Source organism: Pantherophis guttatus, chromosome 1, assembly GCF_059756535.1.
Source record: "Pantherophis guttatus breed Tessera chromosome 1, ASM5975653v1, whole genome shotgun sequence".
Taxonomy (NCBI): Eukaryota; Metazoa; Chordata; class Lepidosauria; order Squamata; family Colubridae; genus Pantherophis; species Pantherophis guttatus.
This window is the reverse complement of record NC_142063.1, coordinates 83,604,785-83,625,011: the sequence shown is the minus strand read 5'-3', so window position 1 is coordinate 83,625,011 and position 20,227 is coordinate 83,604,785. Positions and strand designations below refer to the sequence as shown.

At 36.4% G+C, this 20,227-nt stretch overlaps 1 protein-coding gene across 3 annotated transcripts in view; it reads left to right on the top strand.

Moving 5' to 3' along the window:
• The window catches only part of LDLRAD3 (low density lipoprotein receptor class A domain containing 3), a 158,715-nt gene extending 139,135 nt beyond the window's left edge, over window positions 1–19,580 (top strand). For all 3 annotated transcript variants that reach the window (XM_034417376.3, XM_087877120.1, XM_060687603.2), the window contains 2 exons: window positions 13,875–14,220; window positions 16,523–19,580. In XM_034417376.3, coding sequence (XP_034273267.1) covers window positions 13,875–14,220; window positions 16,523–16,775 — 599 coding nt within the window. In that variant the 3' untranslated portion in view covers window positions 16,776–19,580. The remainder of the gene's footprint in view (window positions 1–13,874; window positions 14,221–16,522) is intronic.
• The last annotated feature ends 647 nt before the right edge of the window (window positions 19,581–20,227 follow it).

The window sequence follows — 20,227 nt, the reverse complement described above, 5'->3', positions numbered from 1 at the left end:
CCATGATTGTTTGAAACCATGGAAAAAGATGCCTGGCTTTGGGGCATTTTCCTTTTCAAACTAACTGGATCTCCTACCTAACAACCTCTCCTCACACACCCATTTTTCACATAAATAGGTGTTTTCCTTTTTACAAGTAGTCTTCGACTTACAACAGTTCATTTAGTGACCATTTGAAGTTAAAACAGCATTGAAAAAATGGTTACATGTTCAAAAGAGCCTTGGTAGTACAGTGGTCTAAGGCACCCTGTTATTAAGCTGGTTATTAAGACCAGCTGCCTGCAATTACTGCAGGTTCGAATCTCGCCAAGGCTCAAGGTTGACTCAGCCTTCCATCCTTTCTAAGATAGGTAAATTGAGGACCCAGTTTGTGGGGGCAATAAGCTGACTTTGTATAAATATACAAAAGGATGAAGGCTATTGCTGAGCATATTGTAAGCCGCCCTGAGTCTCCGGAGAAGGGCGGTATATAAATCAAATTAAAAAAAAAAAATTCAGATGCTTGGCAACTATTCTATTTTTTTGACAGTTGCAATGTCCCGGGATCATGTGATCCCCTTTTGCGACCTTGTGACACGCAAAGTCAATGGAGAAGCCAGATTCACTTAACAACCGTGTTACTAACTTACTAACAACTGCAGTGATTTGCTTAACAACTGTGGCAAGGAAGATTGCAAAATGCAGCAAAATTCACTTAACAATTGTCTCCCTTAGCAACAGAGCTTATGGGCTCAATTGTCAAAAATTGAGGACTACCTGTATTAGGTCTGTTTCACATTTTTTTCTCCTTTAGTGTTTTGATGGTTGGGTGTTAGGTGGAGGGCACCCATGTTGGGTTAAGATCTTCAGTAATGCTTAATAATAAACTTTATTTATCTTCTGGAATAATATCCCCTCCCCTGAGAAAACTGTGTCATTCCAATCCTGTGAGGTCCAGAAATATTTTAAAATGTACCTCATTTCCCAGAATTCGGGATGGGATGTTTGCAGAGTCCTGGCAGTGCAGAGGTTTGTTTTGGTTTTATTTGTTTGTTTTTTTATGTTTGTTACATGGGATATACCTGTTCAGATTTTTTCTCTTTCGTTTTTCTGTTTTTAAACTGAAAGCCATCCAAAATCATTCTGGAGTCAGGCAACCTTCATATCTAATAAATAAATAACAAGTAGTTCCATTTTTTCCTCATTCCATCTCAGATAGTAGATCAGATTCTGCAATCATTCAACATTTAAAAAGATTCACCTTATTTAAAAATATGGTCTCTTGTTGTTGTTGTTGTTGTTCTCCTCCTCCTCCTCCTCCTCCTCCTCCTCTTCCTTCCCCCTCCCCCTCCCCCTCCCCCTCCTAATTTTATAATACAAGCATACAACTTTCCTTTGATAAGTTTTCATTGTCATTGTCATTGCAAATCAAATCATTATTTTGATTGCCCAGAGCTGTCTTTTTTAAAGCATCAGTGAGCTTTCAGGTAATAGCTATAGGATTTATGCTTCTGGAAACATTCTCTATTAAATCAGTGACATTTACTTTGCATAAATGAGGAGGAAAAAACACTTCTGAATATTGAAAAAGTTGGCTACAGTTTATTTTTTTATGGTTCAAGCTATTACCTAGGCTCAACTGAACATGAGTGAACAATTGTAAAACGTGAAATATTATTTATTTTCCACCTAATATGGCATCTTGCAAGTCTATTAGTCTATAATCTCTAGGAGACAAAGTGTGTAATTGTTCTTAGTGAGACAAGAGGGAAAGGATATATTAGTTCAGAATCAGTATGTCAGAGGGGTAGAGTATAAAGAACACTGTATAGAGTCTTTAATTTTTCAGAATTGATAGGAAAGCATCCTGTAAATTACCAGAAATATTCATTATCACAATTTTCCTTCCTTCATTTCTGGAATCTGATTGTGATGGCATTCCAGACTTCTCATAAATCATCACTGTATATTTTTGTAAGATACTTCATTTATTAATAAATTTGAATTGTTGCTTTTATCTTTGGAAAAAAAACAAGAACTAAAATATGCACAGAAACTTAGGAATTTCTGAGGCTGCCAATGCATTAGATCCAAACTGGGAACATAACAATTGCTTTGATTTAATATGTTGCCATTCAGCAGTTTTAGGTAGGTTATATTGCTTCAAAAGACTTATATTCTAATTAGCAATAAATGATTTGTTAACTAATCATGTAGCGTGATAACCTACTTTCAGCTCAGGTTAACACCTCCCTCCCAAAAAAAACTTTTATCCATAATGTTTAAGTGAGGATTATTCCAGACAATCAATTACTCAAAAGGGCAGGAATTCAACTTTAACTTTTTTTCCCCCAGTAACATTCAAATAGGTCTATCTGTCTTTAATGCCAATGTTACAGTTAAATGTTGACTATAATTATAGCCATTTGCCAGGATTTCAAAGATTCCAAGTAATAACACTGGTTGTTCCCAGAATGGTACATATTCAATCTCATTTTCATTCCAAAAAAATATACAAAAGTTAATATATATGCCTAATGGCACAATTTGAAGTCTGGTAAATCAAAGCCTCTGTTTTCATATGAGAACCTGGATTTGACTACAGTGTAAACATGTTGATTTCTCTAAAGCATCCAGTGGAATTAACATAGATATTCTACATAAAACACTAACTGTACCAGAAGTCACGCCCAATATGTGAACATCACATTAGAATTTCGAAGAGAATGTTACGTTGTATTTAGGAATGTTTGAAGGCCTTGCATCCAAAAAGTAAGGAAGTTTAAAAGAAAATGGCAATCATTTAAAACATTGAGTGTAATCTATGTAATAAATGGTCCATGGGGTACTACACACAATATATGCGAAATATTTAGTAACAGAGATATTTACATGAATAATTATTCCTGAATACATAAAAAGATCTGTGTAAGGCACAGACCCACCTATTTTTCTTATTTCCAACGAAAAATAGTTTTATTGGAGTCTGGTTTGTTCAAGAAGTGAATATGTAATTTTTTTGCCTGCTCAAATCTGTTTTGTTTTTTTTTTAAAAAAAGATGTGACACCCCACAAGTTGCTTGTGAACCATCTCCCAGGGATCTTAACCTAGGGTCTGAGAAATGGTAGCTTAGATTGTTGTATGAATCAGTCACTGTGGTTAAACATGGGCAATGGCTCAGTGTGTTGCTTAAATCCAACCTATTTATTTCTACAAGTAAAGACCTATTAAATGTGGGAACCCGACCTCTGAATTCAGCTTGCAAGAGCCATAGATTTTGCTGGTCTGTTCCATGTGTGTGAATTATTTCCTTTAAGACGTCCCACACAAAATGGGCTGTTTGTCTGAATCAAAGATCCACCTGACTCAACACATTGCCTTCATGATGTCAAGTAAATTTTATGGCAAAAAGGAAAAAAAAAAAGAAATCATTTCCCTGCAAGGGGACAATGTTGAATATATTTGCTTCAATCAAGTTTTCAGTGTCAGCAATGAAGAATAAAAATAAACTTCCTGCCAAGTGAAGCCATTTTTCCCATTCTGTAATTAAAATAATCTTTTGCTTAATTTATTCCTCTAAAAGCTCACTGAAGTGAGACTGCATTTTCATGCAGCGTGTATGTCAAATGGGGAATACAGAACTTGGATAGAGTCCCAGGTATTGTAATATCTTGATTTACTGCCAGAGATGCTTCACCGAAGCCATCTATAAAAGAATTCCAAGTTATCTTTACATATTATTTCCAAAGGCAAGTATTTTTATGCACCTATGATTTGCTTGCAAAGTTTGAAAATTTATGGAATTGCAAATGGAGTGTAAGAAATCTAATGAATTTGGCATTGAGTTAAGCTTGTAAAAATACTTTCTTTACTGTTTAAAACAGAAGCCATTTTGAGCCTGATTTGTAACAGAATCCTGTTCTTTTGACGGCTAATGATGCTGTACATTAAACTGTTGGCAATTTTTCTAATATTTTATTTGTATATTTAAATAGTGAAATGATGATATATTAGAGAAAGGGGGCTTTGCTCTCAGTGCATAATTAATCATACTTCAGTACATACAGAGTGAAAAATTAATGGCATTTTTACTACAGACTTTCATAAAAATTCATACTGATACAGTAATATTAGCAGCATCGACAGTTTGCATTATTTATTTGGGTGTGCCAACACAGAGGAGCTTGAATGACTCTGCTGCTAATCAGTCCAACAGCAACCATTGTCAGATATGTGCCAAGAAATAACAAATAAACGAAACCATTCTAGACCAGAGTGACAAGTCAAAGAAAACTTGTTAGGTAGTACTACTATTGGCAGGTTTTAAGTACTGTATTTTTCGGACTATAAGACGCACTGGAGTATAAAATGCACCTTAGTTTTTGGGGAGGAAAATAAGGGGAAAAAATTCTGCCTACCAGGTATTCATCTGGCTAACGTCCTTAGTCTGGTCAGCTTCAGCACATTAATTCACTGCGAACTAATTTTTATCTCCTGGTTGGGGATAAAAAACAGCTTCTAAAGCACAGCTGATCATCGGAGGGAGCAGCAATGATAAAAGTATGCGAAGCATGGAAGATCGCTTCACTCGCTAGTACCTCGTTAGGGCTGAAAAACAGCTTCTAAAGCACAGCTGATCGTCGGAAGGAGCAGCAATAAGAAAAGCAGGCGAAGCGTGGAAGATTGCTTCACTCGCTAGCGCTAATTAGGGCTGAAAAAAAGCTTTGAAATCATAGCTGATAGTTGGAGGGAGCAGTAATAAGAAAAGCAGTTCTTTCTTAATTATTATGTGTCTGCTTTGGCTTCAATAACAGATTGATAGCAATGCATTGTACTATGTACATAAGAAATTTTCTCTAACATGCTAATTGCCAGAAAAAGATATTATTAACTCAGTAAACAATAGTGGCAGTTCTCTAAGCCCCATCTCTTTCATATGACATGGGGGCACTCTGGGGAAGTGAGAGTCCTTAAGCAGTGTCATCTGCCCTTCTGTTGATAAGAGAGATGAGGAGAATATTCAAACTGTGAATATGGTCTTTCAAAGCAGTGAAGTTTAATTCAGACCTAGCCGCACACTCCGTTCTCATCTGCAGATTTATCTCACAGTTGCTGTTCCATTGTTCAGTCACATCCAGTTCTGGTACCTTTTCATTAGGTTTGCCTCTCAGCAACTAGTTCTTTGAATTCATGTAAGTTCCTGCTGATGTAATCAGGGATAGTCTCTAGTCACTTACGTCTTCTGTCAACCTCTCTTTTGTTATCCTCCCACTTTTACAATCAAGACATTTCTTATATATTACAAACTTATAAAGTCATATCATGTCATGACTTACGAAGTCATACATCATAGTCAGTGGTGAAATTCATTTTTTTTTTACTATCGGTTCTGTGGGCCTGGTGTGGCTTGGTGGGCGTGGCTTGGGCATGGCAGGGGAAGGATATTGCAAAATCTCCATTCCCACCCCACTCTGGGGCCAGCCAGAGGTGGTAGTTGCCGGTTCTCTGAACTACTCAAAATTTCTGCTACCAGTTCTCCAGGACCTGTCAGAACCTGCTGGATTTCACCCCTGAACATAGTACATTTAAGGTTGTTGATGCTACTTCCAGCAGTTTAAATCCCAGTTTGCATTCCTTCTCATTTCTCATGATACAGTTTTCATATAAATTAAATAAACTGGGTGATAGTATGCAACTTTGGGATATAATTTGCTGTTTTGAACTATGTAGTTGTTCTGTGTTCCATTCTAATCGTTATTAATGAGGTGGATTAGTACTTCCAGGTTTTGTTTTTTTGTTTTTTTTTCTAATTTGATTTATATGCCGCCCTTCTCCGAAGACTCAGGGCGGCTTACAATGTGCTCAGCAATAACAGGCTATCCACAATTTGTTGTGGTCAAAAAAATCTTTAGTATAATCAATAAAGTGTTTAGATTTTGAAGGTGCCTCTTGTGTTTTAATCCATCAGCTACTACAAGTAGTAATGTGACTTTGGACCCTTTGCCTCTCTTGAATCCATCTTGTAAATCTGGCGATTGTCATTGCAAGGATTTTAAAGTTGATGGCAATCTCTTGAACTTTTTCTTCCTAGATTGTGCAATTGCTCAGTACTTCAAATGCTCTTTAGAACTGCCCTTTTTGACATCAGAATAACAACTGCTCTTTTGGCCATTTACTGTTTTTTCCATACTTTCTTAAAGACAGCAAATAACACTTTAAATGCATACTTTCTCAAGATTTTAAAAAGTCTGGTATTTTATTAACTTCTGCAGCTTTATTGTTAGCAATATTTTAGGGGCCATTTAACTTCCAGAATGTCTGGCCGTAGTTCAGTGATCATATCTTCATATTCATACTTGATTCAGTTTCTATATGCTCTCACCAGTTCTTATTAACTCTTTTGTCCAGTAGATTTTGCTTACTTTGTTTTTTAGGGTGCCCAAAATAAAGTTTCTTTGATTTAATATAAGTTTTCATGAATAAATGTCTTGCTCTTTTTGATAATACTCAGTTATAAATATAAATCTGTGTCGCTTCTTGCTCTTCTCTGTAAGAAAACTGAAAACTGTCTTTTTAGTTTGGTAAACAATCTTCATTCGGTCCTGACCTTTGTTTTTTATTTTTACTTTCAGCTACATTCAGCATATCTGCAGACAGCTCTATTTTGTCTCCTGTTTTTTACACCCTTAATGATATCTGTACTGTTTCAACAAGGTGTTACAAATTGCTTTAGAACTTCAGCTTTCACTTCCTCTGCATCTATGGTTAAATTGCTCTAATACTTTTCATGTATGTATGTATGTATGTATTTTTCTCTCAGCCAGGTATTTTTCCTACGTAAATCAAGATCTTTATACAGCCATAGTTTAGTGAAATCCCATTCACTAGTTTCTAGGCTTTATCAGACATCAAACCAAATTTTGCTGTCTATTGGGAGAGACTCTCTCTCTCCCCCCCTCTCTCTCTTTATTTATTTATTTTACTTATTAAATTTATATGTCACCCATCTTGTGGTTGAAGGTGACTTTGAGCAGCTATTGGCCTGCCTTGGATACAAATGAAATTCATTCTATATTTGTGATATCTATATCTATATATTTCTATATTAATGTGTTTATTATCACTGATTACACAAACTCATGATAGCTATTTCAATTCTCCTATGATTTTCTTCTCCACAGAATCTGATTCTCCACAATTGTCCAAAGCAAATCTGATGTTCCTCTGAAATGAAACAATCCATTCCAGTCGATTTCAGTCCACTGATTTCTGGAATATTAGTGTTCTTTTTTGATATTTCTGGCTATCGTTAGATCAGATTTGCCTTGGTTGATGGTTTTGACATTTCACAGACTAATATCTTTGCAACAACAAACTTCTGTGTTTTCTGTTGCATCAGTAGCTGGATAGTTTGGCTTTGATCTGTCCAGATCAGAAGCATCAGGGCTACTCATAGTTATCCTCTGCTTTTTCCCAGTATTTTATTGGATACCGTCTGTCTTTAGGGACTCGTTTATTGGTATTGTGGATATCAGCCTGGTTGTAAATGTCATTTTGATTTTCCTTACATTTCATTCTTCAGTGCAATTTATCTAGATAGATCCCTTTCTTTAATCTGCCCATCATGGGTGACTCTTCTGGGAGTGTACACTCCTAGTAGTGTAGCTTATAGTATTATTGGGATGCTCACACCCCTTAATCACAATGAGGGAACATTCCATGAAAGGTTTTTTTTTTAATAGTATCTCTATCTTATCTGGATTATATTACATAATATTATACTATGATGAGTCCTAAAATGCCTCCAGATATACCTTTTCAGATTTTGCAATTTTTTGGGCATACTACACTGAAGAGGTACACCAGAGGTGGGTTTCAGCAGGTTCTGACCAGTTATGGAGAATCGGTAGCGGAAATTTTGAGTAGTTCAGAGAACCACTCCCCCATCTATTGTCTGCGTCCTGAGTCCCAGCTGATCGGGAGGAAATGGGGATTTTGCAGTATCCTTCCCCTGGAGTAGAGTGGGAATGGAGATTTTACAGTATCCTTCCCCTGCCATGCCCATCAAGCCACGCCCACCAAGCCATGCCATGCCCACCAAGTCACACCCACAGAACCGGTAAAAATTTTTGAAACCCACTACTGAGGTACACTATAAACTGCACGGTATGACAGTTTTGTCCAAACTTCTACATGACTTCTCCCAGTAAATCTGCCCGGGGGGGGGGCGGGGGGCGGGGGGGAGTTCATTTTTGTTACCAATTCTTATTTTGTTTTGCTTTCTAGTCTGAGTTTTTAACCTTGGTCACAGAAACCTATAATATTTCAGACCCTATCTTTTAAGAAAAGGAAACTGTATCAGGAAAAGGAAACACATATTTCCCATTTCAAAGGAAAAGACATTTTTTACAAGAATGATCATCATTAAAGCAATTCATATGAGGTGCTAGATGTTGTACTAGCATATTTTTTTCAGACTAGTGCTTAAAAGATAGGCAATTTTCTGTGATTATGCTACATTTTAGAGTGGATTAAAATACACTTTACACTGTACATCTAATTTGCACTTAAACTAGCATATTTTTTCCAAGTGCATCTTGACTCACACACTTATTAAACCGGTGGACGGTAACTGAATCTTATTAGCCTTCTGCCTTTTCTCCACTGTAAGCCAATAGCGCCTGTACTAATATAGTATCTTTCTATTGTTTAAACTGCTTTTTCTAGACAATACAAAGCACTCAAAATATCCATGGGACATGAAGTGTTATTTTTTCAGGACAGAGTTTTAGGGCAATCATAGGCCTATTAGCATTTTGGCAAATACATATCTACATGCTGCATTTGCTGAAGGGATAAGGGGTGGGGAATGGGGACACATTCAGTAGACAGAAAATAATTAAACCTTCTGGTGCCTGCTGATTCTTCCAGTATTCTCATGATCTCTGACAAACTTCCTTGCTGTGGGATATATGGATTAAATAATTGAGGGAGTAAATATTTACTGTGAAGACTAATAAATGGGCAAGATTAACTCTTCCCCACCCTCCACCCATTTAATTACTTGCACAGAAGTTTTTTCACTCTTGTTATTTCTTGCACAGCATTAGTTTTGCATGTTAGACAAATGTTGCTAGTCCCTGTGTACATTTTTAAGGCCTACCTCTTTCCAGAGTGACAGAAAGAAAGCCCTTGCACACTGGTGAATTTGCATATTGGTATTCTCCAGATAATAACTATGTCATTTGTAAAGCTATTACAGCCATCTGTGCATCTCAGTAGAGAATTATATGGACCTGAGAAAACTAATTATAATTCCTCAATTAATCATGGCATTTTCTGGATTATCTATACTAAAGAAGTATTTTTGCAGGTTGTAGACTAATATCTGCATCTAGCCACCGATGTACAAATCATGGCTGTCAGGGAAGCAAATGGCAAGTGTGTCATTATGTTATTGCCCAAATAGCTGGCTTACTTACTTGTGTCAGCCATTACAATACAATTAGATAATTGTGTCATTTTCATGATGACCTCATGATTCTATGTTGTCATTTTGATCTTATCATGACCCACTATGGATGCTGTAGGGTAAAAGCCAGGATGGACTTCTTTTGAGTTAAGATGACTGCATCCCATGTGCTGATGATGATGATCAACTGATATTGATCAATCAGTTAAGTCGGAGACAGCAAGCTGCAATCTTTGGAACACGACAGAATTTTGACCTAATTTCAAAGATCTTCTATGATTGATCATATCAGACCTCTGATCCAATTTTTCCATCGATTTCTTGGCATTTGTTGCTTGGAAAATAGGGAACTGTGTTTCAAAGAAAGAAAGAAAAGGAATTTCAGACAGTTTTGGGTCTGATTTTACCCTCTACAGATAGTCCTCAATTTACAACCATTTGCTTAGTGGCCGTTCAAAGTTACAGAGGCACTGAAAAAAATGAGTTATGACTGTTTTTCACACTTACAACCATTTCAGCTTCCCCCAAGGTCATGTGGTGAAAAATTTGGACTCTTGGCAACTGACTCATATTTATGACAGTCCCGGGATCATGTAATCAATTTTGTGACCTTCGGACAAGCAAAGGCAGTGGGGAAACCAGATTCACCTAACAGCCATGTTAGTAATTTAACAACTACAGTGATTCACTTAATAACTGTGGCAAGAGAGTTCTAAAATGGGACAAAACTCACTTAATAACTTAGCACTTGACCCTTAACACTTAGGAACAGAAATTGTGGGCTCAGTTGTGGTCATAAGTCAAGGACTATTTGTAAATTACTTTATCACAATCCATTATTGGTATATAGCCCTCAATGATTGTCCTGAAGGGTATGCAGTTCCTGACAAGAAACAAAATGTTATCTGATTTGAACACATCAAACTATTTTATGCAATGTGGCCAACGGATCAGAAGCTTGTACAGCTCATAGAATTAATTTTAAAACAGCAGCTTAATGTTAATGTGATCTTGGCTTATTGTCTCAAGTTGCTGATTCTCTTCACCCAGTCACCCACCCCCCTTTTTTTGGCACTGAAACTGGGACAGAAGAAGTGCTCAAGATAATTATACAGTGTTGTGAGAAATAAAAAGGAGAGAAGGTGAGAGGTGAAGTTCTGGGCCTTTATTTGATGAGTTAGTGTGCAATCATCCTGCAGTGCTAAGCAATTGCCAGAATGAGCTGTACAACAATTCACTTCGCTCTTGTGAATTAGAGTCTGTAACTAGGAAACATTGTACATGTTAAGAAGTAAGGCTGCTTCTAAACATTTTAATTGTGTAATCCTCTGCCTCAAATATAAAACAAAGGCCCAGATGATGTTTCAATGTGTAAACCCTTGGTTGCTTTTCCACAGATTTTTTTTTTTCATCAGTGACCACTGATAATCGAGGAGATCTCATGTTAAGAATCTTATATTAAGAAATTAATATATTAAGTTAAGAAACTTAATTTTTTGGCTTTGTCTGTAAAAGCATATGCTAAAAATTGCCTGAATAGAACTAAAAGTTATATTTCCTTTTTTTAAAATTACCTTTGGTTTCAAAGCAAAATAGTGTAAGCCCTTAAATGAAACCTACCTGAACTACAAAAATCTATATGACAATTAAATGGTGGAAAAAGGTATCTAGATTTTTGTAACCCATACTTTAAATCCATCTGTTATAGTGTTAGAACTGCCACTATCCAGTACAAGCAGCTAGTAAGGAATAACTGACAGGTGGTTCTTCTCTTTCTTTTCTTGAAAAGGGTTATGCCAAAAAGGAAAGTTGCATTAATTTTCTACGTGCACACCTTATTCCTAGGAAAGGAAGCATAATTTGCCAATAAACACAGAATGTTTTGGCTTAGAAAGTCTTTGGCTTTCTAAGTTGTGAGCAATAGCAATAAGACTTATATACTTCTTCACAATGCTTTATAGCCTTCTCTAAGCAGTTTACAGAGTCAGCATATTACTCCAAATAATCTGGGTTCTCATTTTACCGATCTCAGAAGGCTGGAAGGCTGAGTCAACTTTGAGCTGGTGAGAATTGAACTGTTGGCAGTTGGCAGAATTAGCCTGCTATTCTGCATTCTAACCACTGCGCCATCACGGCTCTAATTTTGTTTGTGAGAATCTAATTTTGTACAGATTGAGGGTATTTGCACAGTATATATATATTTTTTGCAACTCTGATGTTCTTAAATCACTTCGATTATGTCTATCAAAAAAGTAATCCGCTACATTGTGTATCGTGTTATCCTACACTTTAAGGTATAAACTGCATTTATAACTATTTCCCCACACACAAACACACCCTTTATTTTCACAGTGACCCAGTGTGGCTGTCAGGACTGTCTCAGGGTCATCCAGTGTTCTTGCATGGCCAAGCAAGAATTTGAATATAGTAGTATATAGTAGTATATATAATTACTGCATTCAGTCTATTATTCAACTTGGCTTACACTTGTCTATCATGTATACCGCTTATCAAATCTTCACTGCTGTTGATTCTGACATTCTTGGTCATCATATGAGCCTTCAAGAAAAATTAATTTTGTTAGTAGTATTGGTGATGGTCTAAGAAAGTAATTATAGACTCTATTCCTAGTCATATGCATTCAGCCATCGTAGATACTGTTCCTATTTGTTAATTAAACTTTGTTCATTAAGCTGGTTCTTATTGTAAACATGGTTACAAGTCTCCTGTCCTGTCCTGATTTTCAGATGTAATGTGCTACTGAGATTATAAACAGTAAACCAAAAGGAGTTGCTGAGATGAATTGCACACAAAAGTGTTCTTTACTTAAAATCATTTCATATCAAAGGAGAATATTGAGATCAAGAGATGTTGGTTTCCTTCAGTGACCTCAACCTGGTCTGTGGAAGGAAGCATATTTTTCAGAAATAATATTTTAGACCTATGGTTTAGCACAGGCCTGTCAAACTGGCAACCCGTGGCACAGACCACGCTCATCCTGGCTCCACAAAGGCAAAAAAGTCACAATCTGGCCCATGACACGATTTAGTTTGACACCTGTGGTTTAGCATGTCCTCAAGTATGGTAAAACATTCTATGACTATAATTGTGCTCTTCCTTCATTCTTTCTTAGTTGGCAAGTCTTAGCAGGCAATCAAAATAGAGGTCTTTGGATGTAATTAACATAGAGATAGAAATATTAAGTATAAATAAATAAATTAGTTTAAAATCTATAGTCTTCTCTGACTTGAATCTCTTTTATAAGTATCATAGAATAGGCAGCTTGCATTTTAATATGTAAAGTGTTGTAATGCTGTAATGTCCAAACTGAGAAGAAGATAGATTTTGATTTTAGGATATATGTTTGCTGAGTCTCAGAATACTACTTTCAATTGTTACGTTATCATGAGTGTCTAGATTTCTCATTATTATGTGTTGTCAACTTCCAAGATCTATACTATGCAAACTGTTGCTTATCAGCATATTAAAAGGGGTTTAATAAAAGAAATTGGTAGCCTGGTATAATTCTTGCCTCAATATACGCTATAGTGAAAAAAAAATTGTAAATTTAATCTTTTATAATTATTTTCTTCTACAGGCTCTTGGCTTTGCTAAAAATAACAACCTGCCAATTTTTTAATAACTTGATGCAGTTTTCAGATCTTGCTTTGTTTTTACGATGCAGCATATTATTTCTTTTGGGGAAAGTAATAATAGCTTGGTGCTGCATAATCAGAACTAATATATAATGCAGAAATATGAATAGTTGTGTATTTGATTGCCTATACTTCATTGTGAAGAATCACTTCATGCAACTGCATTCAGAAATTATACAATAGGCAGGTGATAGGTAAATGGGCTTGAGATTTCTGTAGATCAACAATGGAATGAGATGCCTGAGATTTGAATTCTTGCCTAAATTTTAGACTACGGCTGTCAAACTCATGGCCTACAGGCCAGATGCGTCACGCACCAGCCATGCTCACCCCCGGTTTAGTGAAGGGAAAGTTGTGATATGTCATGTGACAACAACGTATTGTCGCGAGTTTGACACCCCTGTTTTAGACCATGGAAACAGATGTGACTCTCTAAATTCAACTGTACTGAAAACTAAATCACAAAGGTTGATAAAGAAAGAGAGCTTATCTTTGTATTGAGTTTTCTTTTCCTCCATAGTCAGTAAGAGTATCTGTTCCAAAGAGAAACTTCCAAAGCAGGCGGGGGGAAATATGCAATTGAAGTTAGTCGATGCTTATTTTGTTTTTGAGAAGCCAATTTTCCACACTTTCTAAACCTAGAAAAAAACCTTGATGAAAAGCCTAGGAAGTGGTGTTAAATTAGCAGAGAAGACATATATCGAAAAGTGTGGCATCTCATTCACAGAGATTAATTGTATCACTCTCTTTTTCTTCTCACTTGCAGAAACTGACAGCAATCAGAATTACGTAACAACAGAGCCTCAGCTGATCTTCTATCCCAGCGTTACCTATGCAATCATTGGCAGCTCTGCTATTTTTGTGTTGGTGGTGGCCCTCCTGGCCCTAATTTTGCACCATCAGCGAAAACGCAACAACCTCATGACACTTCCCGTACATCGACTGCAGCATCCTGTCCTCCTGTCTCGTCTCGTCGTCCTTGATCATCCACATCAGTGCAATGTCACCTATAATGTTAACAATGGGGTCCAGTATATGTCTACCCAGGGCTATCATAGACCTCCAGATTTAGATTCACCACCATCTTATTCAGAAGCTGTACTAGATCAAAGGTACATTGCAGTAGTGTAACCAGTGGAGTTTCTTTAAAGCTGTGTTTTAAACCCTTTCTTCTGTTTTTTTGCTTCTCTTTCATGATAGCTTCCTTTAATAGCCGCACCACCCTTGCTTCATTAGCATTGATTTTACTGGGTTGTTGCCTCATAAACTCCTTCAATATTTATACCCAAATGTCCTGCCTGACTATTTACTGACATTAAGGCAAGTCACAAATGCTGCAGTTTGAACTTCACCAAGCAGAATTTCTTCCTCAATACAGGAATCCACTTTAAAGTTCTGCGGAGAGAAATCTGTCTATCCTCCGATTTCAAAAATGATTCTTTCAGAATTGAAGTATGTCATGGAAATATATGTGGAATTCATATTTTGGTCATGCTTACCAATTTAGCTCATCAGAATGAATTGGAGTTTATTCAGTGTAGAGGCCATTTTCAGTTAATGCCCCCTTTCGTATCCTACTCAAGCTGCTTTTTAGCCAATATGATGCCATTTTCATTCCATGAAAAGATCACTTTTCACTTGTGTTTGCTGTTTTCTTTTTTAAAAACTGAGGCAGATATGTACAAGAGTTCCAGGCTAGTGAGTAACAGAGCTCTTAAAAAAAACATGCAGAATGTCAGGCTAGTATTGCCATTGTTGTCTGAAACTGGAGGGAGAAAAAAACACACACAGAGATCTATTTCCAAACTTTACCTTCCAATGTGACATATAGTGGGCATTAATGCATTTCATTGGTATTGCCTGGGAGCTGCTTAATCACTATAAATAATTTAAAGCAAATTTAATTTTTAAAAAGCTTGTCTTTGAGTAAATGGACAAATTGTATTTCAGTATTAATAGCATCACTTGATGTGCACAAAATTCTTACAAACTGATCACAATTTCCACTAAAGAGATAATTATTTGTATTTCTTAGTAACAATATATTGGGGCTAATATATTGAGGAATCTGGATACTGGATCCATTGAGGAAAATTAAAAATCCATTTATAGTGTCTCTTCCCCCCCACCCCGAAAGAGTGGGGGAGGTTAATGTGAAACCATGGCAACTAATAATTTATCACTAAGTGATGCATATATACATTATACAGAATTTAATTTTAACTCCCCAAGCTTTTAAAATGTAGCACTTGAAAATCAATGAGAAATCCCTTACAACAACATACCAATTCAATATATTTGTCTGCAGTCAGTTATGGGAACTAAATTGTAGGGTTTTTTTTTTTTTAACATATGAAGCCAGTCCATTAATTTCTGGTTTTGCTGCTAAGATTCTTATTGATTTCAGTGGTGATAATGAGAATGGGTGGCTGTGACTCGTGTGATGCTGATCGACTTCTAATATGTCTTCAATTTGGTCCCACCATCTATTGCAAAAAACACAAATCACTTTATGTTTTCACATGGAGAGAAGCCATTCTAAGTATATTTTGTGAGACATAAGACTTTTAAACAGAATTGCTCCACCCCTCCTTATTGTTTCCAATGCAAAGTAAGGTCAACTTACCCTACAATAACACATAGTTACAGACAATTGTAGTATGTTTGTGAGATGCCAGAATATATCTTGAGAAGCCTGAATCTTGTGGACTCCTGAGACTTAGCTTTGTCCACCATCACCTATGTGTAATTTCCCTGAGCTGACAGCTGTAATTGGCCTTGCAGTCCCTGGAGTATACCAGGGACTGCTTATCATAGAGCAAAATTCCTAAAATTTAACCAACTCATTATTTTTGTCTTCCAGTAACATCAAAAAATGCAGTTTAATAATACTGGGTACAGTATTATTAATAATACTGAATACAGTATTATTAATAATACTGAATACAGGCTGAATGGATGTTTCTGGCTTATGAACAAAAGTTACTTGTCAAAAGTCAACCCATCAAGTCAGTTCTATTGTGACTTGGCTATTCAAGTAGTGAACATTTTGTATGCATCTGTATTGTAATATGGTAACTTGAACTGGGACATTTTCCCAGGATCAAGGAACAGAACGCCCTCCCCTGATCAGTTGGAAGCTGCAAGTAATGTCACTGGAAGACAGTTGCTTACAGGACAAGCTGGGAGTTTGTCCTCTGAGTTTCCAAAGGTTCAAATCATCTGAGGGGTAAAGTAATCCCATTTTCATTCTTAAATTCATCCAGCATGGTCTTCTGGATGTCACAAATGGTACGGTAGGGAACATAAGTGGATTGAGTGGTCCATTTGTGTCTTTATAACTTGCTGAAGCAAAATTCAGATGCTGTTTATTTCATACATCTGGTAACTTGACATCTAATTTATACTTTGCAGCAGACCCCCGTGGTTTGATCTTCCTCCGCCTCCATATTCCTCAGAAACAGGATCCCGGAATCATTTAGATCTTCCTCCATATCGTTCTCGAACTGGAAGTGTGGTAAGCACAGATGCTTCAGAGGCAAGAGGTCCAGAGACTTTGGACAGCAGTCCATCAAGAAACCTTTTTACCAGCATGGAGCATCACAGTACGCTGCGTGAAATTACAGCCGAGCAAAGTGACTCTCTGATCAATTCAGTTCCTGTCTGAAAACTGTAAACAATTATTTATGCACATTTTTATGGATGTCTGCTTGAACTTGTACTGAAATTAAGAAGTCCCAAATCATTTGGCCTTTTTCTACTTGATGATCGCAAGTGTTTCTGTGGAAGGAACAAGAGCTATGTGCATTGCCATAAAACAACTTCCCTCAATCATTTCAAGGGAGAATGAGCAAGAAAAGGTGCCAGTGGCCTCAGTCGTGCTAGATTTAACTACTGAATTATGAAGGTTGAAGCAATTGAGAACAGTTCATTTTCATTTCCTCTCTGTTTTAACATGCTGTTAAAGCGTATCAGGAATTTACTAGAATTCATGTACTGAAATCAAACATATATACATACACATGTGTCTCAAGTCATGCCTGTGTTTCAAATGATCTTTATTGCTTTTTTAAAATTTCTTATTTATGATTGTAAGAATGTATATAAAAATAATAGTAAATGAATCTTGCATTAATGCAAGTATTGAACTGTATTGCTGATGGCATCTGGAAGTCCATTTCTTTCAATAGAAAAATAAAATTCTGAAGGGTCATCGGAAATATCATCTGTACGGTTTAAACTATGTTGTGTTTAAATCACAAGCTCTGCTATGGAGTAAACTATTATTACTTCAGTAAGAAAAATTAATATAATTTTTGATGGATAGGGTAAAAAGGATTTTAAGCCACCTAAGCAGTAATGGGATTTGATTTGACAACTATTGACTAAGAGACAGATCTTAGAGTCATGGTGGGTAGTTCAGTGAAGATACCAACTCGGTATGCAGCTGCTGTTACAAAAGAAAATTAAATGAAAAGGAATTCCGTCTTTGGAATCATTAAAAAGGGAATTGAAATAGAATTGCGGATATCCTAATGTCCTTATATACTGTATATCCATGTTGTGATTACACCTGGAATATTGTTTGTGGTTCTTCTCATTCAACGTATTAAAATGATACAAAGCTATAAAAGGCACAAAAAGGACAATTGAAATGATTTGGGGACTGGAATTGCTTCCCAGCAAGAAGAAACTATAGCTTGAAATGAAGGAGGGTAAAGGAAACAGCATAGAAATCTACAAAATCACATTCACAATATAGGTAAGTGATTGGAGAGAGGTTTTCTCCCTTTCTTCATGTTAGAACTTGAGATCATTCATTGACACAAAATGTAGGCCAATTTAGGATCATCAGAATGAATTACTCTTTTATACAGCAGGTATTTGATCTATGGAATTTGCTGCCAACAGTGAGTAACAGCAGCAATTTTGATGGCTTTAAAGAGGACAGGACAGGTTCATGGAAGATCAGGCCACCAAGGTCTACCCTTATTTATGGCCATTTGCTTTCTCCCTGAATCATAGTCAGTGTGCCTTATATACTGGAAGCTATCTCCTTCCAGTCCAGATTTGAGATTCCCAAATCGTTCTGTTCTGTTGTCTCATATCCATAATATGAGATAACATAACCCTACAGCCGGCTTGAACAAGGCTCTTGTAGTCATCTGTCTATCACACTGTGTCTGGTTTCAGCTTTCTTCCTCATAGTGAAGAATCAAAAAAGTCTACCTTGTATTCTTTTGTAATTGGTATGTGTATCTTAGGGGTTGTGTGAACCAGATTTTAGCATTTTATCTTGCATAAGTATAATATAACAATTTGGTGGATTATTTGGATACCTATTTTGACAGATATCTCTCTCTCTCTCATTCTCTCTCTCTCTCTCTCTCTCACACACACACACACACACACACGAAGGAGCTTTAGACAGTTTACGTGTCAAAATGCAGTTTTCTGGTTGTCTGGAAAATATATTTAGTCTGGGCATGCTTTGAGTTTCTCATTGTAAAACAGAAGATTACAAATGTTCCATTTCCTCTCTCTGTGTGTATGTACCTTTGAGAGAGATTCTGAGTGCCTTGGAATTCATATATCAGTTTGCAGAACTTATTAGACTTATTGGGGAATATCTTTCATACTATGAGGCTGAAACTTTTTATAAAAAATAGTGCCAGTAGTAGTAGTATTTCCTTGTTCATAGGACTGATTCATAGGACTGATTCATTCCTTACATAGCATGCTTCTTTGCTATATATACGCCATTATTTATGTTGTATGTATGAGGTGGAGGTAGATACGACACTTCTTCCTATATATTTACAAACCTGTACCTCCCCTACATACAATATGCTTTATCTTTAATGTTGGTGCATTTTGAAATGGTATGAATCAGCTTTTAGAATTATTAGTGTTTAAGCACTATTTGTATAACTCTAAAATTGTGAAATAAGAATCCAATGGTTTGAAAAGCATGACAGCAAGATGATTTCTGTTTCTTTGTTTGTTTTTACCCAAACATAAGTGTAGGACTCGTACAGCCATTATTGGGAAGATTGAATGGGCATTTTAACTCATTGTCCACTTCTTTGTGTCCAATCCAGCTCAGGAGCCTGATTTGTTAATTCATCAATGCACATTTCAAGCCCAAGCCTTCCTATCTAAACTGACATTGAATTAGCAACAAACATTACAGGTCTTTCTTTCTTTCTTTCTTTCTTTCTTTTGAGGGAGTTTTATTTGGACTGAGGTACATAGTGGGGATTTTTTTTAGTAAAAGGCATAGCAGTTACTTATATATTTAAAGTAATGTTTTGGGTGACCCTGAGGTACTGTTTTATTACATTGTGTTCATTCAAATCATTGTCCTTTCTACAATACAATACTATGCCTTTAAGCTGTATACAGTATATGTATATTTCTATTGAAATACTTGGACTTGGGCTCTTAAAATAAATCCCTTTTTCTATCTGTATCTTTTCATTTCCTGTTAGAAGTTTGAATTAATCAAGAGACCTTCTTAGAGAATATGATCCTGAACATAAGCAGAGCACTGAAAGAATACTGTGTAATTATATTGCAGATCATCCCATTTGAAAAGAAAATAAATGTTGCTTCTAATATAGTTGTCTTGGATGTAAGGTAGAGGTTTGACCTACTGTCAGTGAATCCTAATAGGCCTCTATAATATGTGAAGTAAAATAGATTAAGAAATACCGAAGCAGACAAAATCTAAAATTAACCAAAATGTGGGAACCGAGGAATAGGAAGGAATCAGGAGGAAGGGAATGCAGGCAATACCATGGAGAACGTGATGGGCATAGAACATAGAATAATAGCATTGGAAGGGACCTCAGAGGTCTTCTAGTCCAACCCCCTGCTTGAGCAGGAGAACCTTTACCATTTCAGCCAAATGGTTCAGTCTCTTTTTGAAAGCCAGGAGGTAGTTATGAAGGGAGTCAGGGCCAGCTACACTAGGAGATGACAAGTTAAAGATTCTCATAAATGGCTCTTGGTATGCATTCCTGGAAGCAGATTGTGGCAGCTTCGGCTGTTGCTTGTGGATGTCAGATCAGTTTGTAATAAATCCATTCTCATTCATGATCTTATTGCAAATGAGAG